The sequence below is a fragment of the Megalobrama amblycephala genome, linkage group LG17 (assembly GCF_018812025.1).
Source record: "Megalobrama amblycephala isolate DHTTF-2021 linkage group LG17, ASM1881202v1, whole genome shotgun sequence".
In the NCBI taxonomy this organism is placed as follows: Eukaryota; Metazoa; Chordata; class Actinopteri; order Cypriniformes; family Xenocyprididae; genus Megalobrama; species Megalobrama amblycephala.
In genome coordinates this window covers 37859267-37881182 of record NC_063060.1, presented here as the reverse complement: position 1 = coordinate 37881182, position 21916 = coordinate 37859267, and the positions used below count along the sequence as shown (strand labels likewise).

Sequence of the window (21916 nt, the reverse complement as noted above, 5' to 3'; positions counted from 1 at the left end):
TTATATCTCATAATTCTAAGAAAAGAAGTCAGAATTGTGAGATAAAAAGTCGTAACTATCTTTTAATTTTTTTTATTCCATGGCGGAAATAATTATTAATTTTTTCATAATTTTAGAATAATTGTCCAACTATTATTCAGGACCAACAACCTTTTTTTTCTTTTTTTTTATTGGACCAACAACCAACCACTTCAAATTAAAATTATCTGGTGGTGAATGATTTGCTGCAAACATTATTTTGTTTAAAAAAAAAAAATAAAAAAAGTAATAAAAATAAAATAAAAATAGTTTAGTTTTCAAATGGACACAGCAGACATATTTCAAAATATCTAAAATGTAATTTTAAAGGACAGAACAGACAAATTAGTTCCCAGACAAAACAGTTTCCATAAAACATTGAATCCAGTATGCCTGTGTATGTGTCTGTGTGTGTGTGTGTGTGTGTGTGTGTGTGTGTGTGTGTGTGTGTGTGTGTATTACAACTGTAGTCAAATGAAAAGAGATGAAATGGAAATATTACAATATACAGTGGGTACGGAAAGTATTCAGACCCCTTTAAATTTTTTCTCTTTGTTATATTGCAGCCATTTGCTAAAATCATTTAAGTTCATTTTTTTCCTCATTAATGTACACACAACACCCTATATTGACAGAAAAACACAGAATTGTTGACATTTTTGCAGATTTATTAAAAAAGAAAAACTGAAATATCACATGGTCCTAAGTATTCAGACCCTTTGCTCAGTATTTAGTAGAAGCACCCTTTTTATCTAATACAGCCATGAGTCTTTTTGGGAAAGATGCAAGTTTTTCACACCTAGATTTGGGGATCCTCTGCCATTCCTCCTTGCAGATCCTCTCCAGTTCTGTCAGGTTGAATGGTAAACGTTGGTGGACAGCCATTTTTAGGTCTCTCCAGAGATGCTCAATTGGGTTTAAGTCAGGGCTCTGGCTGGGCCATTCAAGAACAGTCACGGAGTTGTTGTGAAGCCACTCCTTCGTTATTTTAGCTGTGTGCTTAGGGTCATTGTCTTGTTGGAAGGTAAACCTTCGGCCCAGTCTGAGGTCCTGAGCACTCTGGAGAAGGTTTTCGTCCAGGATATCCCTGTACTTGGCCGATTTCATCTTTCCCTCGATTGCAACCAGTCGTCCTGTCCCTGCAGCTGATAAACACCCCCACAGCATGATGCTGTCACCACCATGCTTCACTGTTGGGACTGTATTGGACAGGTGATGAGCAGTGCCTGGTTTTCTCCACACATACCGCTTAGAATTAAGGCCAAAAAGTTCTATCTTGGTCTCATCAGACCAGAGAATCTTATTTCTCACCATTTGGAGTCCTTCATGTGGGCTTTCATGTGTCTTGCACTGAGGAGAGGCTTCCGTCGGGCCATAAAGCCCAGACTGGTGGAGGGCTGCAGTGATGGTTGACTTTCTACAACTTTCTCCCATCTCCCGACTGCATTCTGGAGCTCAGCCACAGTGATCTTTGGATTCTTCTTTACCTCTCTCACCAAGGCTCTTCTCCCCCGATAGCTCAGTTTGGCCGGACGGCCAGCTCTAGGAAGGGTTCTGGTCGTCCCAAACATCTTCTATTTAAGGATTATGGAGGCCACTGTGCTCTTAGGAACCTTAAGTGCAGCAGAAATGTTTTTGTAACTTTGGCCAGATCTGTGCCTTGCCACAATTCTGTCTCTGAGCTCTTCAGGCAGTTCCTTTGACCTCATGATTCTCATTTGCTCTGACATGCACTGTGAGCTGTAAAGTCTTATATAGACAGGTGTGTGGCTTTCCTAATCAAGTCCAATCAGTATAATCAAACACAGCTGGACTCAAATGAAGGTGTAGAACCATCTCAAGGATGATCAGAAGAAATGGACAGCACCTGAGTTAAATATATGAGTGTCACAGCAAAGGGTCTGAATACTTAGGACCATGTGATATTTCAGTTTTTCTTTTTTAATAAATCTGCAAAAACGTCAACAATTCTGTGTTTTTCTGTCAATATGGGGTGCTGTGTGTACATTAATGAGGAAAAATGAACTTAAATGATTTTAGCAAATGGCTGCAATATAACAAAGAGTGAAAAATTTAAGGGGGTCTGAATACTTTCCGTACCCACTGTATGTTGTATAAAGTATATATTATGTATGCATTTGGATTCATAAATTGATGAAGTGTTATCAGTTTCTAGTCATGCATTTGTCAGACAGGCATTGCTTGGGTTCTAAACCATAAAGAGATCACTTCATAAAAAAGAGCAATGTGTAGTACTACTACAGTAGTATAACATTCAAATCTACCCAGAAGTACAGGTAGTGATCTCACAGTGTAGCATCCATCATAAATTTAAGGTTGGCAATTCTTTTTATTTACTGCAAAACAGTATCACCCTAATAGTGACAGCACACAGGAGTCGTTTATATTTATGGAACTTTGAAACTTCGCTGTCATGTCTGCTCTGTACTACACAAGCAACAGAGAGAAAGAGGTGTCAGGGCTTAAACGCTCAGTCTCACTTCTCTTGGTAACATACTACAGTTTTAGAGGAAACTGTCATCAGCGTAGGTGAGACACATCCTCTCAGTTGCACATCCATAACAAAGACAACGATTTAAGTGGCTTCAGATTGCCTGTCACATTATCAGGATCTCCAGAGAAAAAGAGAATTATGCACATTTGTCACCTTTAGTTGGTGTGACGTGCTTATAACAGTCAGCGAATGATCTCTGAGACTCTGAATAGGTCAAAAAAAAGGTTGTATTAGCAGGGAAGGAGGTGTAAGAAGGTTGCTATTTATTCATATTCTCTGCAGTTGGCACATGAAAGTCTGGAAGTTGAAGGAATAGTTAGTGATGTGTCATGTCAGAATAAATGCATTTCCACCAATGACATGACCAGACAGAAAAATATTTGAGTTGAGTTACCTTAAAAAGGCATAATATATACACTACCATTTAAAAGTTTGGGGTCAGTAATTGAAACTAAAGAAGATGTATTTTAATGTTTCAAAAGTAACAGTACTTTTGCCATCAGAGAAATAAATTACACTTTAAAATATGTGACCTGTGCTGGCAAAATGAGTCACAGTGAGCAAATTTTCACAATCTCTATTAAAAAACCTTAAAATGATTTGTTGGAATCAGAGAACAAATGACTGAGCTACACCTGTTTGAAGTCGATAGAGTCAGCAAAGTCAATTTTGAGAAAATCATCAGCATCTCGTTCCTTTCTCAGGGAAGCAAGGTTACAGTCGTAACCTGAGACGTTTCCTTTTGAGGGAACTCTACGCTGTATCTGTTTTGACGACACTATGGGAATGGTATACCAACTGCCTGTCCTAGTGTGAATCACTCTCGAACAGTCTAGGTCGAAAGCACTTGGGACCCAGGTGCAGAGTCCAAATCCAAACTATAAAATCTGACAAAATAGTGCAGGAAGGACCATGCTGCCGCATCACACACCTCCTGGAGAGAAACTCCTGTCAGAAGAGCCTTAGATTCCACCATACTTTTAGTGGAATGGGCTCTCTCAGTCAGAAGAAAGAAGGTTCACATGCCTTGTAGGCCTTAGAGTTATAATAAATAGACAAGGACAAAGACACAGAGCGCTTTCTGAAGGCACAGAAGCTGATGCTGTGTTGTTCCGAGTACCTTTTATAGCGTCTGTGGTACACCGTCACTGACATTGGACTTAGTTTGACATGTGCATAGAGTTAACATAGTGTTCCCTTAAAAGGGAACAGATATTTAAAACTACAATAATATTTTACAATATTACTTGTTTACTGTATTTTTGTTTAAATAAATGCAGCCTTAGTGAGCATAAGAGATTTCTTTGAAAAACCTTTTAAAAATCTTTCCCCTAACTTAAGACACTGAGTTTATTTTAAGTCCTGCAGTCACACCTAATATAAACTGGAACTTCTTTCCCATTTTCATAGTATGTGACAAAAGATTTTTTTAGCAAGCTACCGAAAAAGAATATAGTGGCTGTAAATTCAGCTTGCGCACATTGCCAACCACATTTTTTGCAGGTGAATGTGTGATGGTATTAGCATGTTTCAGCAAGTTCAGGTTTGCCAGTTTTTAATTTGAAGCCATGTAAATGCTCAATTTAAATATACATAGAGACAGAAATGTGGGAACAGGTAAAAAGTTTGGCAATTTACACTAAGACACAAACAGCCACCATGAATTAAGAAAGAAAACAGCAGAAATTCAGTCTTCAAAAATAGCAGGTGTAAATACCAGAACACTTCCTGCTGTTTTAAAAAAGCAAGACTGTGACCATGAAAGAAATATTTGTTGAGAAAGCCCTGCTAGCATGTCCAGTATGTGTGTGTAAAGCGTGTAATCTCACCCGCAGAACATCTGGATGTTGTAGAGAGTAGGGTCCTCCTCCAGAGGTGCCAGCTGCTGGAGGCACAGCTGCTCACAGCCCCCATTAAAGCCGTCAGAACAGTCAATGCCAATGTGGTGGTCATAGCAACCGGTGCCATCCTTCATCGGGCTCAAACCAGGAGGACACTGAGAGAGAGAGAATAAAAAAATCAAACATTCTCTGATGTGTCATAATATCCCTTTTATCTTTGGTTTATGGCAATTTTAGCATGCATGGCTATAACACAGCCATAAACAATAATACATAAGCTGATAGAAGAGGTTACTGATTATTACTTTTGCCTTGTACTATTGTGTATTTGTGTTAACATGTTAATTTGTGTTATAGCTTTGAAATCTCTTTGAAAGTTTTTGTTGTTAGTATTAATGATTTTACTAGGTACCACCAATGTGTGGTACAGGTCAGTCAAACTGGATCTATTATGTCCCTTTTTACAAGATGTAAAATAAGTCTCTGATGTCTCCAGAGCGTGTATGTGAAGATTTAGCTCAAAATACCCCACAGATCATTTTTTACAGCATGTTAAAATGGCCACTTTTGGTGGGTAAGCAAAAATGTGCCGTTTTTGTGTGTGTCCCTTTAAATGTAAATGAGCTGCTGCTCCCCACCCCATTTCAAGAACAGGGCGGAGCTTCAAGAGCTCATGCTCCGGCATAGCGTCAAAAACAAAACAGGACAATCTCACGCACTGAAACTGTCAACTGTTCAGACTTGTATGTTCGAACCGGAGTCAGACAATGATGCCTACAGAGCCAGAGAATAAATGCTGCATGGAGATAGAACAGGTATAGTTTAGTTTAATTATGGTTATAACTTATATTGTCATCTTGCTTTTATTTACTAGTACAAGCCTGTTGTAGCGGACTCCGTCCGAATGATGGCCAAAACTTAACTGATGAATTTTATGAAGTTTTTTGTACATCATACAAAAGATGAAGCGTTTGTTTTCATTCCAGAAAATCACCACAAGAGCTGAATATAACAGTACAAGAAGTGTGCATTAAAGTCTTATCCATAAACTCTCTCACTCTCCATTGCATTATCATCAACATATCAGGGAATTACACAAAAACACTTGCTACAACTATCAGTAAACAAATATACAAAAAAAAATGTACACACCCTGACGAAGGCAAAATAGCCGCAACGGAAATGTTTGGTCAGCGCTGCTCTGATGATTTAATCAGTAAAATAGTTTAGAAACTTAAGATACATGGACTCACCAGCGAGGTAATAACTGTGCGGTTCTTGAGATACGCTTATAGTTTCGCTATTAGTAGACACACTGCTGCCATGAGAGACGAAAATGTGTTAATAACTGTATCAACGGTATTATTATGCTATCAAGGCTCAAGCCTTCGTTAGTAGTTCTGAAATGACGTTTTAGAATTAGCAACAGAGGCTTGGGATGAGATGTGCAAGAAATTAGTCCCACACACAAGAGTGTTTTAAGGACAAAAACCTGACAAATGTCTTGAAATACAACATCGGAACAGAGTCTTGAGGTGTGGTAAGTGTAGTATAATTGACTCCGGGCCATTGAATTCTTAGAAAATAATGCACACCAGAGGTCTATAATAATGCATTACCACCTAGGGTGTGCATTATTTTCTAAGAATTCAACGGCCCGCCATCAATTATTCCTTACTTATAGGGTGGCTGTATACACAAACTGCCAACACACATTTATGTTTAAACATGTAAAAATGAATTTTGCATAATAGGTCCCCTTTAATATACAGTAGAACCCCATGTTTGCTATTACCAAAAGAAGAGAGAGACAATATGGGGTCAGTGTGCAGCAAATATGCATATACATATTAAAAATATGTGTATTAAACTTATGAGGTATATAGTGACATGAACTAGAGGTCTTCATGGGTCCAAAAATTCATACCCGAACCCGAAGAGACCCGTAAATGTGCTACACGGAACCGACCCGGCCCGACTATTATTTTGAAAGTTGAACCCGTGCAGAACCGAGAAATGCCATAAATGTACTACCCGGACCCGTCTAAGCTGGACCCGAACCCGACCGGACCCGTCTGGACCCGATCGGCACATCTATTCCACAGCAAATTGCTATTAATAAGTCAATAAACAAGTTCCGAAAATAAAACGTGTTGTCTTACCTAATATTAGTAGGCTATAGCTTTCTCCCTTGTACCTGACTGTGATGCACTTGCCAAGAAAGTTAATCCGTTATTCCTCTCTTGCCGATTGAAATGCTTAATCCACTCATTATTCCAGCTTTAAAAGTTCACTTGCTGTCACGATGACAAATGCGACTTTGCAGTTTTGTATTATTTCGTTGTATCTCGAGACTCGAGTCAACTCACATAATAAAATAACTTTGACTGTTTGCCCTTTTGAACTATAATTACGATTGCTTGTTCAGTGACATGGCCGCTGACGTTAGCATTTCTTTATTTGCAGTCATTTCTGTGCTTTCTGAGCCGAGTCTGACCAAAACTTTAGATATAACAAGACGGCATAATTATATAATTATAAAAAGAGGAGAAAGAAAGTGCGCTCGCATGAGACATGCGCGTTAGCTGGAGCAACCTGAAACAAGCTTTAAGCGTCACAGAAAACATTCGTGTGATAGTTCATATTTTGTTAATGATTTGAAATAGGCTATGTTATTTAAATGCGAATGTGCAAGGCTACAAGCAGTTCTTGAGATTTGAAGTTTGTTTGCATTACTGTTGCACACGATAGGAATAGTAAAACTCGATGATTGCCGTTCGCTTGCATTAACTCCGCCCGCTCTGCTTCTGATGGCTGGGGTCACTCGTGTTTTTTCACCTTATTTCCCGGCTCATACTTTTCAAGTTACAAAACACGCACAGCGCTGACTGACTCCCAACACGGCCGGGTAATCTCCGAATCAAATCGGCTCGGGTATACACACAATGTTAATCAGACCCGGGAACCGAAGTAATTAGATTAGGACCCGACCCGGACCCGGCTGACCATTTAAAATATAGTCCCGAACCCGTACGGGTCCCGGGTCGGGTCCCGGGTCCTCGGGTCTCAGGTCTTCTTTGTAGACCTCTAACATGAACCTTTCTGTGGAATAATTAAAAAAAAAAAAAAAAAAAAAAAACAATGGGAATGGAATCAGGTCTAAAACCTGAATGAGGTTTTCCTATATCAATAGGATAATTGAAGTTAGACATGATGTACACTAGGTATTAGGATACATATAAAACCACATGAAAAAAACAAACCACTATTTATCATATATCATTTTATTTAATTGCTAATTTTAAAAATAACACTTCCTAACACTGAAGTTACACTTCCTTCCATGCCTATTTTCTCTGTTTTTCCCCAAGCTAGTGATGCCAAGTTCACACAATGTTTTCTGTCAGTTTTTGGCTTCAAAGGGGATTTGACAGGTTGATTTTTACCTGCCTGCAAAATGGGATAAATGCGCTTTCACACTTTAAGTTATAAGCTTCATACCCTCTTTCTTGCGGCGGGTGCCCATACAGTAGATTCAAGATGCTTACATGAAATAACCTGCAAGTGTTGAGAAATGTTTTCCTGCAAAAGAACCGCTTCCTAGGTAGCCATATTTTGAAACGAGAAAGAAATACAACTGGAATACTCTTGTTGAAAATATTTCTACAAAAGAACAAGCTGCTCTACAATTAGTCACTCACTATTCAAAAATCATTAAAATGAGAGGTTGAAAGGGCATAATTTGTGATCACAGTGGGTGTTGATTCACGACTACACAGTTGTTATAATAAAAATGCATTAAGAGAGAGTAAAACTGTATAGCTCTTTAACAAAATCAAACTAAAGACACTTTACCCTATCTTATAATTAAATGGCTAATAATTTTTGGTTACTGTTACGACACCCTGGTCCATCTCACCAATATATAAACTTCACCACCTCGTTTCCTCAGTTTCTTCAGTGGCAGGTTGGGTGCAAAACACACATTTTCTGACCGCTACCTTTTCACTTGACCTCATTCGTATGAGGTATCAAAACCCAGATGTTGGTAATGCATCTTAGTAGCACACCTTGTCCCTGGATGCATCCGTATTGATTTTGTCAGTAAGCTACAGCTGACAAGACACCTGATTTATTACCAGCAATGTAGAGAGCACAGGGCACTGAGTCTCTTAACTCATCTGTGGCAGATTCCTTAAATCACAAATTCCCAGTTTGATCAGCTGAACAGAGGACATTATCAAGGAAAGGGGAGGGTTGTTCGACAGAAATTTCTCACATGATTTAACTGCTCATCCTCATTTGACATTATGACAGTGCTTAAAAGGTGCACTGCAGCATAAAAAATAACAATTATTAGGTAAGTTCATACGAAAAATGTTTTAAAAATGTCTGTTTCTTTTGAATTTTTGTTTCTAAGGAAAAGAGTGCATTATAAATAACTTCAAGAGGCATGAGATATAATATTTTGGGCAATACAAATATATTCACATTGAAATATATAATATAATATAATATAATATAATATAATATAATATAATATAATATAATATAATATAATATAATATAATATAAAAATTACACATTAAAGCCCATCAAAAATATATTCATGTACATATATTTTAACAACAACATTAACAGTATACTATTTGTATATTTTGAAAACAATCGCTGTTTACGTTCAGCTCTTCCAGGTTCTATGTCAGAACGCTGGCTCATTATTGGCTGGCTCCTGCGTCAGCATCACATGCATGCATCATGCTGCTCACGTGAACAGCGTCAGCCAATCCTGAGCCGGCGTTCTGATGTAGAACCTGGAAGAGCTGAACGTAAACAGTGTAGGACAATGACACAGAAGAGAAGATACTGTTAAATAAAGTCGTTATTTTTGTTTTGTTTTTGCGCACAAAATTATTCACGTCACTTCATAACATTAAGGCTGAACCACTGCAATCACGTCGACTGTTTTAACGATGTCTTTAGTACCTTTCTGGACCTTGAAAATGGTGGTTAAATTGTTGTCTATGGAGGAGTCAGAGAGCTCTCAGATTTCATCAAAAACATCTTAATTTGTGCTCCGAAGATGTTTGGAATGACATGAAGGTGAGTAATTAATGACAGAATTTTCATTTTTGGGTGAACTAACCATTTAACTCTACACTGTATAGAAAAACCATGGCAAAAGTTTTCTGTACATGGTACATTTTCTTCAATAGCCTCTTTAGTGGGCTAAAATGTGAAATGCCTCAGTGCCAACTGAGTTCAAATACATATTTACGGTGATTGATTCTGCCTTCTATTCCAATCTTTTCTTTGTGACCAGATTTAAAAAGAATGGATGAGTCAAAGCATTAGTGTGAGGAAATGGGCAATTTATAATAATTATTTAAAATGCACTGCTCAGATTCGAAGAGAATGAGTTATCAAGGAAAGCGTGCATGAAAATAGCTGGAACATAGCTTGTCCAATTCACGAAAAGAAAAAGAAAAAAAAAAACAGCAAATTTGTTCTGGAATGCCCTTGCGTCCATCTAACAGTGAATAACGCAATTCCTGAGTCATAGTTCAATATTATTGCAGTCTTCTATCTGAGCTCAAAGCATTCTTGATTGAAAAGCACTTTGTAGCGCAGAGGACATGGTGAGACAGTTAATGATGCCAGAGAAGTCATGAAGGTTTTAAATTCAAGATAAACTGAAAAAGCCCTGAACTACTGAGCCTTTTAATCTCATTTCCAAATGGGGATCTAGTCCCACAGCTTTCCAAAGCTTAAGAGAATTGCCCATGTGATTTTGTCATATAGGAACAAATCCCTTTCAGACTGTCGGATAAGCTATGCAAATCTAAAAACTGCCAAAATGCCAGAAAGGAGGGAAAGAACAAAAGAGACAGAACATTTATCCATTTTTTTTTTCATGAGAATAAAGAATAATATCCCTGAAAAATAGTCATAGCTACAGATAAAAACAGCTGTAATATTGTTCTTAACATGAAACCGCAGACATATGAATTGTTGATTTTTAGACATGCACTGCATCTGTAAATCTGAAAAATGTCATGAACAGTTGCTATAGAAACATAATTACCCCCCCAAAACACACACACACACACACACACACACACATAACACAATTCAACATTAACTGGGCTGAATTGTGCCAATGTGGAAGACTGGCAGGTTCTTTGTTTCTTGACACATAAGCCCATGCAGAAACCACAAGGTTTATGAATTACTGACATGCAAAAACGTCCAAATGGTTAGATTGTGCACAAACAAGTGTTATTTAAACCCTGATAATTAAACAACAGGTTGTCATCCTTTTTTTTAACAGTTTTGCACTGCCCACTGACTGCTACAACAAAGCAATGATCAAATCAGTGTAATTAAACTGTAAAAAGCTAAAATTAAATTTAAGAAAAAGAGAGCCAGAATTATAGCAACAATTATTTTTTTCACTAATAACACTACATTTAATTAATGTCAAAGTTAACAAACTAATTAAACAAAAAGTGAAAAAAAAAAAAAAAGGGTAAGATTCTGGTAAGATTTTTGCAAATACAGTAGAATATTTTTTGTCTCATTCAGTATGGTAATGGTCAACCTGAAAGTCAGTCATATTACAAATCTTGCTTTAGGGACTATAGCTCGCTACATTAGTATGGCCAAGTATCCCTGCTGGCCCTGACTGTCCTTCTATAGCAGATAGTCACAGATATGGATACAGTCCTTTTGATCCTGGGAGGAAAGGAAAAAAACAGTGGTGTTTCCTCCCTGCTGAGCATCTGGATCACTCCCACAGAGTTTGCACTCAGGAGACCTCTGCCAAGTATTGACTAGGAACTCAGAAGTGCTTAACAGCCAGAACATGATAGGAGACAGAACAGCTTTTGAGGAGATAGTGAGGGGGTTGTCGATGGAGAGATGGAATGCATCAGTAAGAAGCAGAGAACTCTACTATCAGTGGATGACCTGAACCTAAACATACTCAGGTTATAATGATTATTTCCTTTTATTTATTTATTTATTTTATTTTTTTAAAGGCACAATATGTAAGTTTTCACCGCCAGAGGTCGCATTTTCAAAACAATAACAAAAGCGAAGTTTGATGACGCTATGAAGTAGAGTGGAACGATGGGAGATGTCGTTTTCACCATCCAGAGAAGCATGGAATTCACAAACCATGTTCACGGATGAGGAAATTAATTAGTTGTATTATCTGTACATTTGATCACACTATTTTATGCCATCATAATGAATTAGCTGCAAGGAACGTGAAATTTAATGCTATATTAGCCTGTTACTGATACAGTATGTGACTATTTGCCAAATTATTTGGTGGGTTAATACCAAGCGGCAAACTCCCCCCATTTCTCTTAAAGCCAATACAGAAGTGACTTAAACTGCAATTCATTAACTGGCCACTAGAGACATTCTTCAAAAGAGAGCAAAATCTCATTGAGTCCCATGTTAAAATGCCCAACTTTACAGCAGAAAAAAAAAATGTTTACAGCCTGGTACAAATTGTGGTTTTGATCTATACAGCTAATTTTGCCCTTCATGAGTGAATTTTTTTTATAATTCATCCATTTAAATTATATTAAGCCTTAAAGTTCTGCATAATTAAGGGCGTGGCCACTTGAGTGACAGGTGGATTGCCGCTGCTGTCACTACTTGCCGTTTGTCTGCTGCCGTCACGTCACCTCAGCTCCACCCACGCCCCCTCCTTTTTGCCCATTTTCGGTTATCCGGGAGTGACGCATGGTGACACGCTGCCAAGATGGCAACGGCCGGCTTTAGGTTTCAAAAATGCTCTTCAGAAACCTTCGGGTGACGTCACAGACACTACCTCCATATTTGTTTTACAGTCTATGGTTAATACTGCTCAGTTTTACGTGCTTAAATTTGAACAAACCCACAGTATTTGCAAGTAATGGCTAAATATTTTTGTGCAACACGTACTGTGTTTAATTTCACTACAATAGACTTGGTCACCAGACTTGATAAAAAGCTTTACTGAAGTACAAATAAAGTGCAATATAACTGTATCTGTATCAGTATCTTTTTTTGGGGGATTTTCTGTAAGAACGACACAACTGTGGCGTGCTAGATGCTGTATAACCAACACTTTTGCATTTGTCCACATGAGTTGCCATCATTTCTACAAGCGGAAACCGAGGATAGCGCGGATATTACATCATTGATAGGTGACAATGAAAAGGGATGAGAAAAAAATGGAATTTCTCTGGATTTACAAATTCTCTGGAACTTTTGGGATAATGCAAGTACACAACTGCATGAAATATATCACACTATGCAAGTGGTTTATGGATATTTTATTACAAAAATTTGACATATTGTGCCTATAATGTAGATTTACCACAACTGCTCAGCTATGATAATTTCAATAAATGTCAAATAATTGTAAAAGTTTTTTTTTTTTTTTTTTCAAATATATACAAATATTTTAATTAATATGAATAAATATTTTTAAATATATATTTTAAACATTTTAAAATTTTGTTTAAATTTTTCTGCTAATAGGTCATTGGGCATAAATCCCCTAGAGCACAAATGTATTACTTATGGAATTCATTGCCATTCTGATTTTATACAATGGAAACACATATATTAACATAATTCATTCATATACAGATATCAGCAATATCAAAAAGTCTCTGTTGAACAAGCTTGGCTGGCTCTCTCAGATCTAGAGAGGATCCAATTTGTTTTTCATGTGGACGGCTGGACGGACGACGGGCACCCCGATGTGTCCCACAAAAGCACTCAACACCTAGTGTGCTGGAGGGAAAGGAACTAATTAATCACATCATCATTTAGCGATTATCAGAGTATTTCCAAACTAGTGCACTGTTCCTCTCCCCAGGAGTGCTATACATCAGCTAGACAGAGCAGATCGGAACGAGTCCGCTCACGCAGGCTGCGATATTAAAACACAGAAGCAGCAGTGGCACTGCTGTCTTCAGACAAGGTGTTAATTGATTAGGGGGGGAATGAGGCTCTCTGGGGGGCCCGTAGCAGGCTCTTATGATTGGACAGATTGAAGCATCATTTTTATAGCTTCAGTCATCTGTTAATTACAAAACATCAAGCTATGGGCTCAACAGAAGGGTGTGTTCTGAATTAGAGGAGCAGGATGAATTTAGAGTTGAAATTTCTGCAAAATATTGAGGAGGTGATAACATCTGTTTCATTAGCATTAGGTTTGGGGCTGTCCGTCCAGCTTTACCTGTAGGAAATATCAGTGCTTGCAAGGTAGCAAAAGAATATATGAAAATCGATGCAAGACAGAAGAGATTAATCAATTACATTTCAGTATGCAAATACATGTAAGAAAGAAGACCCAGTAGAATTTAGTGTCACACCTCATCATATTCATCATAAATCCATCCTTACAATTTGTTTATATTAGCCAACATCTCATGAATATAACACAGAAAACTCAAGAAATTAATGTGTAATGTCTAATATCAGCTATTAGGGGTGTAACAGTACACAAAACTGACGGTTCGGTACGTACTTTGGTACTGAAGTCACAGTTCTTTTTTATGAAACATGCAGTGGTTTATTGAACAAATTGTGTATCTCTCTTTAAATAAATTTAATTAGGCTATAATTAATATTTTCTTAAGGATAAAAAATCTATCTCAGCTAATGCTGTAAACTATATACAGGAAGCCTTTCTTGCACTTTATTATAATATTAAAGGTTACAATTAACAACAGAGCTCAAACTATTAAACTCAGTTGCTATTTATTTTTAGGTATAATAAACAACATTCAAATAATAATAAAAAAACATGTAAATTGAACAGGTTTAAGGCAGGTTTTGCATTAACTAATGCCGTTTTTCTCCGTTTGCTTCTCGACTACTGGCCCTTCCCCTCAGCACAAGTTTGGTATCGTTGTAAAGCGCAGCATTCCAACTTTGTGAATATTCATAGGGAATTCTTGATGGCATGAGTCTGAACCAATGAAATGTGATTTTCAAACTCATGCTGATGTAAACAATATGATCTTACTCGCGCTGACTGATGCACCTGAAACAAAGACGCCTCGGACAGCACGCGATCGCGATATACACATATACACAGAATTACAGTATTTAAAAAAATCTGACTTGGTGAGTATTCACGCAAACATTATCTGTTATGTTAAGTGAACATTTTGTTAACTGTTGGGGAAAAACATCAGATGTGTAACTTTATATTAGATATTAATATAAAGGTAGCCTACAGCAGGTCTTAAAGGTCCCGTTTTTCGTGGTTTTTTGAAGCTTTGATTGTGTTTATAGTGTGCAATATAACATGTGTTCATGTTTCGCGTATAAAAAAACACAGTATTTTTCACATAATTTACTTATCTGTATACCGCTGTTTCCACTGTCATAAAAACGGGCTGATGACTTCCTTGTTCTATGAAGTCCCTCCTTCAGAAATACGTAACGAGTTCTGATTGTGCCAGCAGTTCCTGTGTTGTGATTCGACAGCAGTTTAGCGCTCTTGCCCGGAAAGGTCACGCCTCTTACCATAACGTGGAGATGCACGCGCTCAGTGTTATTGTAAACATGTCTTTAATTTTACCCTATCAATTTGAGCCGGAATCAGACCCAGTGATTGGACTGCGGGATGAAAATAACAGCGTTTCGACGACATGGCGACAAACACACTCTACAAACGCAACTTGTGCGTATTCCTGTGGGCGGAGGTTAGTCAAAAAACTGTTTTAGTGACGTCATTAAAGAAGGAAGTAGAGGGATGTAGTCCAAACTGGCCGTTCGATGTAGGCGACTTCTGTTAAATAAAATATCTCGCTTGGCATTGAACTTTGAGCTTTAAAATTTTACAGATTTTATTTATACTCTAACAACAACATTACACACTAACTAAAGTTTGAAACATGGGATCACGAAGAACGGGACCTTTAAGATATAGGCTGCCTGTTGCATTAATGTTAATCAAACAATTATGGAATTAATATTTTTTTTCTATAGATATGGATTTTGACTTGGCTTGTGCCAAATTTCGTGGTATTACCAGGGATTTTAAGGCTTGGTTGCTAGGTGATTTTGTTTTGGAACCTTCAGAAAACTTTAACTCGAGTTTTCTCGAAATTGACTTTGCTGACTCTATCGATTTCAAACAGGTGTAGCTCAGTCATTTTTTGTAGGATTGCAACAAATCATAAATCATTTTGAAGGTTTTTTAAAAGAGAATGTGAGTATAACAATAACTCATTTTTGAAAATTTGCTCATTGCAACTTATTTTGTCAGCAGGGGTCACATATATTAAATAATCAAGACATTACTAACAGGTAAAGTAAATATAATGACTATATAAGCTAATAAAGTGTATATATTTAGTGAAATGATTCCCTCTAGAGTTATTTTCTCTAGTGAAATAACATGCTGTGGACACTAAATGAAGCTGTTTTATTAATGTCTTTTTCATGGTTGAAACACTGGTTGAGAAATTACACGTAAACACGCATAGATCTTCTGTTCTTCTTCTTCTGTGCTTTTTCCTATTGTGGCGGTTAGCAAACAGCGTTGCATTACAGCACGCGCCCCCTTCTGGATTGGAGTGTGGATCGCCTGTGACTGCATTCGTTGTCTAACTGTATGCACCGAACTGTGACGTCTGTACCATGACAGTTCAGGATGAATACATTTACCGTTACACCACTATCATAAACAAATGTGATTCAAGAGTAATTTTAAAGATAAAGTGTTACAAAATGAGCTCACTGGAAATAACAGATGATGAAAATTGCTATATTATTATATTATAATTTGATCTGCCCATCCTCATTTTGCTCCTATGATTTCCCCCATACAATACAAAGAAGCATGGCTTTCAAGTTTAGTTGCAATTTTGACTTATTTATTTGGTCATGACTCAAACACTAATCAAAAACTACACTAATTACACTAATTTAAAGAACTATTATGTTGTTAAAAAAAATCTCCTTTGGATAAAAGTGTCTGCTAGATGATTAAATGTAAATGCAAAACAAAACAAAACAGAAAGATGCATGATACACATTGTCAAACGGGATTCATTGAAAATACAATCAATGCAAACATCTCTCAAATTAAACAAAACGACAGACAGAACAAATATCCAATAAGGCTCGCATCGGACACGCACCTGAACAAATCCTGATTCGCATGTTTTTAAACATGAGCGGGAGATCATGAATGAAGTGAGTGTCAGTAAGATGGATGAGACACAGCACTTTTCATAAACCCTGGCTGAAACAATCCTCCCATCAGCATGGCCAGCCAAACACACTAATCATGGCGCATGCCAGATTGAGAAATCAAACACTTTAAGCGTACCTCAGCCAGATGGTGAGTGAAATCAGAGACCCTGCCTCATTTCATGGCTGCTTAACAGCCACAAGTGAGGAAGAGAGAGTGAGTGTGATGTAAAAGAAAAAGCAATGGAAGAAACAAATAAGATTTCCCATGGTAAGCGAAATAAACTCCTTCGGCAGACAAGGAAGGCCTAACTTATAAAAGTAAATGCTTTTTATAGAAATTGAGTACAAGAGGGTGTTCTTTCTTCACATTTGCAGAAACACTGGGAAGTTTATGATGGTACAGGCGTAGAAATGGATCATTTTATCTCTGTTTTGAGTCTATGATAGTTTGTAAACAAGTAAATAGAGAAAGCATCAAACGAGAGATAAGAAGAGGGCTGGAAGTGGCAGGAAAGGAGATAAATGTGTAATTCCAAAGGGTGACAGACAGACAAGGGAACAACTCAAATAACTGGGGTTTAACATACAAGCATATATATGAAGAGCTCTTTTCCAAAATGCGATAAATGCCAAATTAAAAAAAAAAATGAGTTAGTCATGCCATTTTGCTGTGTACTGAACCTATTCTCTACTCCATCAATGTTTCATGCCAGATCGCTATATTTCCTTATTTAAAATGTACTGCAAGATGCAGTTTCTTTTCAAACCGCTATAAGCGCCGAACCTATTTTTAGCCTAAATGCGCCAATCAGAATTTGGCGAGCGTTCGACGCAATCTAACATGGCGGTTCTTTGAAGCGAGGGAGTTCTTCAAAATGAGTGCTTTAAACTCTATTAACACTTTTGATGGCCTGGATGAGCCAGTGAGACCTACACCTGGGGGCCGGAGTCCGGAGCCTCAACTCGGCTCGGTTCCCGAGATAGGGTTGTTTGAATATAAGGGTGTCTCGGCTCGCCTAGCCTCGCCTCGTATGTGTGTGTGTGTGTGTGCAAGTGTGTGACACTGTATCAGGCGATCAACCTGTTCAGTAAACTGTTTAAAACATATAGTCACCCTTTCAATACTGAGATTCTAGATGTTTTTATATAAAAAGGCTTAAAAAAAGGATGGATTTGTAGCGTTTTGAAACAGAACAAAAAAAAAGCTTTGAATTTATAATCAACAAAATTGTTGTTTCATTTAACAATCATTGTTTAACATGTTCAGACTGAGCAAATAGACATTTTAACAGAATAAATTGAATATTAACAAAATTTATAGGTCTAGGTAAAAAGATGTCATTTTCATGAAAACTATTAAAATGGATTTATAGCACAACTTGTAATAACTGCTTAATTGAGATCAATGTTTCTTCCTAAATGAATACATGATGTTAGCTAACTGCATGATTTGTATTATCTTATCTATTGTATTATCATTTCTGACATATAGACATTACTTGGACACAGTTACCTCTGAAAAAAAAAAAAAGCATTGCTGTAAAGCTGCTTTAAAATGATATGAATTGTTAAAAGCGCTATACAAATAAATGTGAATTGAATTGCATATATAATTAAATTAGTTATTAAATCAAAAATAACAATATATGGACTTCTAAAGTCATTATTCAATGTTTTACTCATCCGTCAAAATTCTTCATATTAAAGGCACAATATGTAATTATTCGCCACTAGAGGTCATTTCAAATTCAAAACAAAGGCGTAGCTTGCTGACTTGATGATTTCGAGGAATCAAGGGAGATGTTGTCTTCACGTCTACAGGTGGTGGAAAAGAATCCGACAAGATCATATTAGATACATTTGTGTGTTGAAAGTTGTTATAGTGCTACTCTGCATTCGCTCAGCAGCTACTATGAGACACTTGTTGCACACTGCGGTAAGCTAGATCGATATTAGGCATGGTAAAACATGGTACTCGCGGTAAATCAAGGAACAAGATTTAACCAATAAGACTTAATGTGTTGAGCTATATAACATGATTAGTTTTCTGTCAACAAATGTATCCAAACAGTTGCTCACCTGTCTAATAAAAAAAAAAAAAAAATCTAGGGTAACGCGGGTATGATATCATTGATAGGCGACGCACGGACACGGTCCGTGTCCTGGTTAAAATTGCTTACTTCTCTGGATTTAAACATTCTTGGAAAGATTTGGGATAATGTAAGTACACAAGTCAACAAAATATATAACATTATTTTAATGGGCTTTGGTTGTTTAATCCAAAAATCGTACATATTGTGCCTTTAATGCCTTTGAATTAATGAATTAATTTGCTTCATTTTGATTTATGCAATAAATTTAAACAATGATTTAACATAACACAATTAGTTTCATTAGTTTCAAGACAACTCACCACACAGCCAGTAGAGTCCAGCTTGCGATCCGAGATGCAACGGAAATTTCTGCTGCAGCCTCCGTTGTCTTTTGAACAGTCTCTCACAGGCCCAAAAGAGTCAAGCAGCACCTCCAGACTGTCGAAGGACGAAGAAATCATCAGCTCCTCCCTGATGAACAGTGATGCATAGAAAACTCGGTTAGTAATGGCAGGTTAATTATACTGCAAACAACCTCTAGCATCTTTAGCCATCATTGGGAAAATGCATAATGATATTCTACTTGTTATTATATTATGGAGTACACATAAAATTGCATACACATATCAAGAACTGGATATTAAACAGGCAAGTAATGTGAAGTAAAAAATGACTTTTCTTTGTCTTCTCTATACTGCCATAAATCCAGTTAAAGGGAAAAGCTTTACAGGGCAGCAAAAGTAAACAACAGCACTGATGGCTAAACCTTGAACAGATGAACTCCATTGCTCTGACCTTGGTTTCAGCTATGTGGCTGGAAAATTGCACTGGGTGATATTTCCCCCCCCCTTTCTAGAGCACTTGAAACATCCAAATATTTATCATTACTATGAAATATGAATGGGCAGTGGTCATGATGAAGGAGCAAACCAGTGACCTTTTATTGTCTAATATATTTTAAGAGTGTGAAATCACTAGGCTGCTGGAGAAGTGGAGTGCTGTGATAAATGGATTCATAGTTCTGCTACTGTGATTTCAGTTTCAAGACAGAAATACTGCCTTTACGTTCCAAGTTTTGTTTTGTTTTTTTCTGGTAGAAGTGGCCAATGATTCCTGTCTCAAAGCCAACTGGAGACATGGTCTGTCAGTGTTTAAAAATTATGCAATTGACAATCAAATAAGTGTACAGTATGTATAAACACAAAAATATATTAAAAAAATAATTGAGAGTGAGAGAGAGAGAGAAAGCAACTAAAGGCTACTTTTTCAGATCATGCATTTTTTGTCCACTGGTAAAGTTACTAAATAACTATAAAATAAAAATGGGAATAACAGTATCTGTCCTGTTAAAAGAACATTTGGTTTCTCATAATAGGACTTCTTTAAAAGGAAATGACTAGGATTTACTTGTACTTACTTGTTCACGTAACAGAATCACAGTTAACAATTTTCACTGGAGATTCCCAGTGAATGCCCACCTTACTTAATAAAGAACACTGCGGTTCTCAACTTAGGTTCCCACCCCTCCTAATCTTAGCTAAATACTAGGAGTACCAGAGAAAGCAGACCTTTTAAAGCCGTGATGTTATGGTCGTTAGGGGAGGATGTTATCGTAATAAGGCAGAATATATAATGACTCCCGTTCCACGGTAATGGGGGCACTTTGAACAAATTGAGACAAATCTACCTCTGTGAACAAAGCATCTCAATTGGCAGGGCTTAGAACAGAAAGTCTGTGGAAGCTCTAATTAGTAGCTTAACTCCAAATACAAAGCAAGCATTTTCAGACTAGACACTGGAAAAGTGCAACCTGCTCTTTTCAACAGTGGCAAGAAGTAATTAAAATGAATCTTCACTTAAGACTATAATAAAGAAGACATCCAAGTAATAGAAGATTCACTCTGAAACAAATGTGATTCATAATACTTTTTTAATCAAAACCTAAGACACTAATCAGTCATTATTTCTGTTATTGTTCTAAAGCTTTCATTGTAACCTGAGACACAACTTTGCATGTTATTATTATTATTAACAATAATAATAAAAATATCATAAAAATTATAATAATAATAATGATGATGATGATAGTTGTTATTATAATAATTATTATTAATAATAATAATTCAATAGTTCAATAGTTCAATTTTTAGTTCAATAAAGAAAGAGTTAATATTGAGTATCTTACATTTTAGACACAATATAGCCAGTTACTTTCTTTGTTTTTCCAAACAAAGCCATAGTAGAGCCCTTTCAATGAATCGGTTGAGTGAATAATTCAATGATTCATTTGTGCCTAAAGTAAATTATGTTATTAAAAGATAATTTCAGAGAATGAATCAATGACACTCATTAAGAGTCACTCACGTGGTCGTGTAAACGCGTTAACCCATTTTCCTTTATCGGTGTAAGGTCATAAACCGATTGACACAGCTAGGTTTTTGCTTACATTCCGCCCATTAACCTGTATTCGGTGGGCTTATTGATGTATGCATGTGTGATATGTGACAGGAAAGCATCCTTACAGCAGATTTAAGCGCAGCCAGACAAAGCGAGCGTTTCACGGAGGAAATATATCACGAAATTCGACTCTTTCTTGACCCATGAAATGATAAAAATGTGTTCTCATCACTTAGTGGTACATTCAAAATGCTGCATCTGTAACTGCATGAGAAGATAATATGAGTCCATAAGTTTCCAGCTGACCTAACTGACATAACAATTGGAATACTCAGCTTCAGATAAAGGAATGATTACATTTTTGACACCACTACCAGGAAATAACCTGATATTCAGTTTACTTGTGTTGCCGGGTTATTGGTTTGCATGTAAACAGAAACAACGTTTTATTTAAATAAGCTGATTTTTGGGAGTTATCAGCATATCATTGTACTTGTAAACATGCTCATTGTGTTTGAACGAATTGGTTGACTTAACAATTCATTGATTGGTGTAACTATGTTACCTCTAGAAAAAGTCACTGAAAATCACCGCCATTAGCCAGACTGATATCATGTCAGTTGATGTACCTGTACTATATTTTAATCTAGAAGGCACAATGAAGCTGATTCTGAACTTATGAACTTTAGCTTTGGTTGAATTTAATATTTAATATTGTATTTTTGTTTTTACATCGTATTTAAATTTAAATATATTCCTTTTTTACCCAGAAAATGTGGAGATCAAACAATATTTGGCAGGCCCCCTGCGATGCTGCTGCGGACCCCCTA

The 21916-nt window shown here is 36.9% G+C and overlaps 1 protein-coding gene across 4 annotated transcripts in view; it reads right to left on the bottom strand.

Moving 5' to 3' along the window:
• The window catches only part of astn1 (astrotactin 1), a 279541-nt gene that overhangs the window by 131098 nt on the left and 126527 nt on the right, over positions 1-21916 (bottom strand). For all 4 annotated transcript variants that reach the window (XM_048163182.1, XM_048163179.1, XM_048163180.1 and 1 more), the window contains 2 exons: positions 19010-19160; positions 4363-4529 (listed from right to left, as the gene is read on the bottom strand). In XM_048163182.1, the coding sequence (XP_048019139.1) occupies positions 4363-4529; positions 19010-19160 (318 nt within the window). The remainder of the gene's footprint in view (positions 1-4362; positions 4530-19009; positions 19161-21916) is intronic.